Raw genomic sequence first — 4,166 nt, 5'->3', positions numbered from 1 at the left:
AGCAGCAGCAGCAGCTGCTGCTGCTGCTACTGGGACTCTTGCTGCTGCTTTACTCTGCATTCCTGCGGCGCTTCGAGAACCAGCTGGAGGGGGCTTTTTCTGTTGGGATATTTGCTGCTTGGGCCAGCAGCTGCTGCTGCTGCTGCCGCTGCGTCTCGAGCTGCATCTGCTGCAGGTGGTACTGGTACTCTATCTGCTGCTGCGCCTGCTGGGGAGTGAGGGTCTGCTGCTGCTGTTGCTGCTGCTGCAGCTGCGGAGGAGTGGTGGTCTGCTGCTGCTGCTGCAGCTGGGGGGGAGTGACCGTCTGCTGCTGCTGCTGCGGTTGTTGCGGCTGCTGCTGCGTCTGCTGCTGTTGCGGCTGCGGCTGCGTCTGCTGCTGGAGTTGCTGCGGTTGCGGCTGGGGCTGCTGCTGCTGCTGCTGCTGCTGCTGCGGGAGCAGCTGCTGTCCCTGCGCTTCTTCTATTTGGGCGAAGAAAGGCTGCTTCTTGCTTTTCTTCTCTGCTGCACTTTTCTTTTGTGTCTGAAATAAAATGAAGTAAAATTCAATTAAATAAAATTAAATAAAGCAGTTGGGGCCTGCTGCTGCGGTGCGCTGGGGTGTATGTACTCACTGCTGCTGCGGGTTTGGCTTTTTCGATTTTCTTGGCGGGTTTTGCTGCAGTTTTATTTTTCCTGTCTTTTTGTTTTGGAGTTTTTTCCTGAAGTCTTCTAGATTTCTTTTTTTGTTTTTTTGTCTTTTTGCGTTTCTCGAAGTCCCGCTCCTCCTCCTCCTCCTCGGCCTCTTCCTCTTCCTCTGCTGCTGCTGCTGCTTGCTGCTGCTCCTCCTCCTCCTGCTGCTGCTGCTCCTCCTGCTGCTGCTGCTGCTGCTGCTGCTGCTGCTGGCTCCGCAGCCGCGAAAGCTTCTGCTCCAAACGCGTCAACTTGTCCAAATAAATTGTAATCTTCTCGTCAGCCAGCTGCACGTCATGTTTGAGAAACAAAACGTCGGCCTGGGACTGCAGCAGAAGTTCAAAAAAATAATTCAACAAGTCCAAGTGCAGCAGAGGGCTGCAGCAGCAAGTGCTCATTCAAAAGGACAAATAAACAAATAAAATGCCATTATTAGTTGCGTTTTGCTTTTTCTGTTTGCTTTTGTGCAGTTAATTGTGTTTTATTATTTGTTCTTGTGCAAATAATTATGTGCATGTGCTTGCATGCAGAAGGTAAGGAGGATTTAAACAGAAAAGGACATAAAAGGAATATAACACAAATAAAATTTAAATTTAAATTTAAAATCAAAAGTGCAGCAAAAGATATTCACACTCCGCAACAAAGCAGCAATTGAAGGGCTCTTCAGCTTCCATTTTTACGCAGCATTCAACTTGCAAAAGAATCAAAAATAAATCGAAATAAATTAAAAAGAAATGGAAATAAATTGAAAAGAAATTAAAATGAATCAAAAAGAAATTAAAAATAATTGAATTTCAACTTCTCACCGCAGAGCCCTCCACGGCGTTCGAAGCCACTTGCCGCAGTTCTTGCTGAACTCTTCTTCTGTCGGCTTTGCTCTGAAATGCGAACAAGTCCATTGCAGGCAAACAATTAATTAAATTTAATTAAATTAATTAAATTGATTTAATTCAATTAGTTTAGTTTAATTGAATTGGTTTGTTTAATCAAATTGCGGGAATTAGTTGAATTAATTTCACGTATTTCGTTTAAGTGAAGAGAATGAGCAGCACAAAACGCAGCAGCAGCGGGAGGGACCAATTTATCAGCAGCAGCAAAAGAGCCATTTTAGGAAATTAATTTTGAAAGAATTTAAATTCGAAAGACTGCAGCATTAAGAGAAAAGGCAATTCCACGAAGACTAGAAGCTGCTGCTGCTGCTGCTGCGGCCAGAGGCACTGCAGCAGCTCGAAAAGGCATTTGAAAAGAAAAAGAAGCAAAAGAGAGCAGCACGAAGCCTGGCAAACAGCGCTCCGCGGTAACGCAGCAACAGCAGCAGCAGCAGCAGCAGCAGCAGCAGCAGCAGCAGCAGGAAAAGGGAAGTTTGTACCTTGGTAAGCTCTTCTTTGGTCTCTTCGATTTCTCTTTCCAACTCGGATTCCGTTTTTCCTTTTATTGTTGCCATTTCCGTCAACTCGGCGCTTCTGGCCTCCCGCATTTCGGGGGAGTTCAACTTTCCGAGGCAAGCCACGGCTCTTGCAAATTCAAGTTTTTCTCTGGAAAGCGGGAAAATAAGAGCATTTTGGAGGTTAAAAAGTGCAATTTTCGGAATAATTTTAGTTTTTTGATCTATCATTTTGATTTTTTCGGTCTTTTCGATCTTTTTTTTTGTTCAAGTTGCATTTTGCAAGTTCCACCCACGTGGGCGTCGGCTCCGGCGGCAGCAAAATGATCACCGGCGCGGTGTACTGGGAGTCTTGAGCTGGAAAGATTGGAAACAGTTTGAAATTAAAATCATTTGTTTCATTTTGTTTCATTTTATTCCTTTTCAAATTCGCATGCAGCCTCGAAACACCCACGAGCTGCTGCCGCCGTCAACTCCAGCCCCTGTGCAAGTTGCTGCTGCAGCAGCTGCTGCTGCTGCTGCTGCTGAATTCCAAATTACCGTTTGCGCTTCGGGCGGCGGCGGCGGCTGCACCACTGAGGCCGAGTAGTCCACTCCCTGCGCAGCAAAACATAATTTGCAAACAATAATTTGCAAAAAATTAAAAGAAAAGTGCAGCGAAAGTGAAGCAAAAAGCAGCAAAAATGAGCCAAAAAGAGGTCCATTTAGGCATTAAAACCATTAGAGATAACTCGGAAATTAAATATGAAAAGAACTCGTCTTTTGCGCGAATTCAAGTCGACAAGCTGCTGCTGCTGCTGCTGCTGCTGCTGCAGCAGCAGCAGCAGCAAAAGGAAGCGCACCTTGCGGACGTGGGACTGAGTGGCTGCGGACAGCATCTGGAAGCAAATGGAGTTTTGGAAATTGAAATAAAGAATTATGTTGGAAATTGAAAAATTACGTCAACAGCTTCTTTGAGTTTGTTTCCGAGCTTTGTTGCTGCAGAGAAAAACAAATGAATTAAAACAAAAGAAAGTTTCCGTCTTGAGCGTCATTACTCTTTTCGATTTCCGCGTCCACTGCCTCCTGGTCTGCAGCCTGGAGAGCGAGGGTTTAGGGTTTAGGGTTTAGGGTTTGAACGCGGCGACATTTGAAGCGCCTTTCCAAAACCCTTACGATGGCGTCCAGGTCCACTGGGGGGAGCCCTGCAGCAGCAGCAGCAGCAGCTTCAGGAGCTGCAGCAGTAACGCCTTGTGCTGCAGCAGGAGCAGCAGCAGCAGCAGCAACGGGAAGCCCCGCTGCAGCTCCCATCCCGGCCACGGGGGCCCCTGCCAGGGTCCCGAGGGTGCCAGTTAGGGCCCCCCCGGCGATGGCGCCGAGAAAGCGCTCTGAAGCAGACCCAAGGGAATTAAAAATAAGTTTTTGAAATGAAAGAAATAAATAAAACTGAAGATCAGCGTGTACCTTTGGCCTGCGCGAACCGCGAAAGCGGCAGGCCGGCCGCCGCGGGCTCAGCGAGCTCATTTTTCCCGCGCGGCTCGCCGGAAGAAAGCAACGGGAAAAGGAAAAATAAACATAAAAGGGCCTTTAAAAGGCAGGGAAAGTGAAGATCTTCCATTCTGAAATTGTTTCAAGAGCTCTAAGTGAATGGATCGCCGGCTGTTCAACTTGAACGCGAGTCTGCACGTGGCGGCGCTTCGGGTGTATGCACAGCAGGAACGTGAAACTTGAAAAATTAAAAACTTTCCGTTGTTGGAATTTGAACACTTTAACCGAATATTTAATCCGAAATGCAATTGAACCCCCGCTATTTGCACGTGTCTTTCTCAACCAGGTCACTCGCGGAGCGCGGCGCAATGTGCCTCGATCACCGGCGATTTTTCCGGTTTCTCTTGCTTTTAGTGGAACCTAAATGCGAAATAACTTAATTATTCTCTTAAAAAGATTTTTTGTCGCGAGGTTTCCCCGATTTGAGGGTCGCGTGGGGATTTAGCGCGTGCGTTCCTTGCGTGTCCAGTGGTCTCAGCGTGCTTGGAGGCGCGGCTTCACGGCGGGCGGGCGGAAGCTCCAGCGTCGGCGCCCGCGTTGACTGACGCGAATTATAGAGCCGAATGCAGAATTGAAATTTGTTTTT

The 4,166-nt window shown here is 47.6% G+C and overlaps 2 protein-coding genes across 2 annotated transcripts; both read right to left on the bottom strand.

The window, feature by feature from the left end:
• Positions 1–49: 49 nt before the first annotated feature.
• ETH_00001235 (tropomyosin 1 alpha chain, putative) lies at positions 50–2,146 on the bottom strand (the record flags this gene model as incomplete). Its single annotated transcript, XM_013377086.1, has 4 exons — positions 50–520; positions 612–995; positions 1,476–1,547; positions 2,039–2,146. The coding sequence occupies 4 exons, from the start codon at positions 2,144–2,146 to the stop codon at positions 50–52; spliced, it is 1,035 nt and encodes a 344-aa protein (XP_013232540.1).
• Positions 2,147–2,476: 330 nt separating this feature from the next.
• Positions 2,477–3,650, bottom strand: ETH_00001230 (uncharacterized protein; the record flags this gene model as incomplete). Its single annotated transcript, XM_013377085.1, has 3 exons — positions 2,477–2,650; positions 3,209–3,420; positions 3,497–3,650. The coding sequence occupies 3 exons, from the start codon at positions 3,648–3,650 to the stop codon at positions 2,477–2,479; spliced, it is 540 nt and encodes a 179-aa protein (XP_013232539.1).
• Positions 3,651–4,166: the final 516 nt, after the last annotated feature.

The sequence above is a fragment of the Eimeria tenella genome, genomic scaffold (genome assembly GCF_000499545.2).
Source record: "Eimeria tenella Houghton genomic scaffold, Eth_scaff451, whole genome shotgun sequence".
NCBI classification, from domain to species: Eukaryota; Apicomplexa; class Conoidasida; order Eucoccidiorida; family Eimeriidae; genus Eimeria; species Eimeria tenella.
This window is presented reverse-complemented; position numbering and strand designations above follow the sequence as displayed.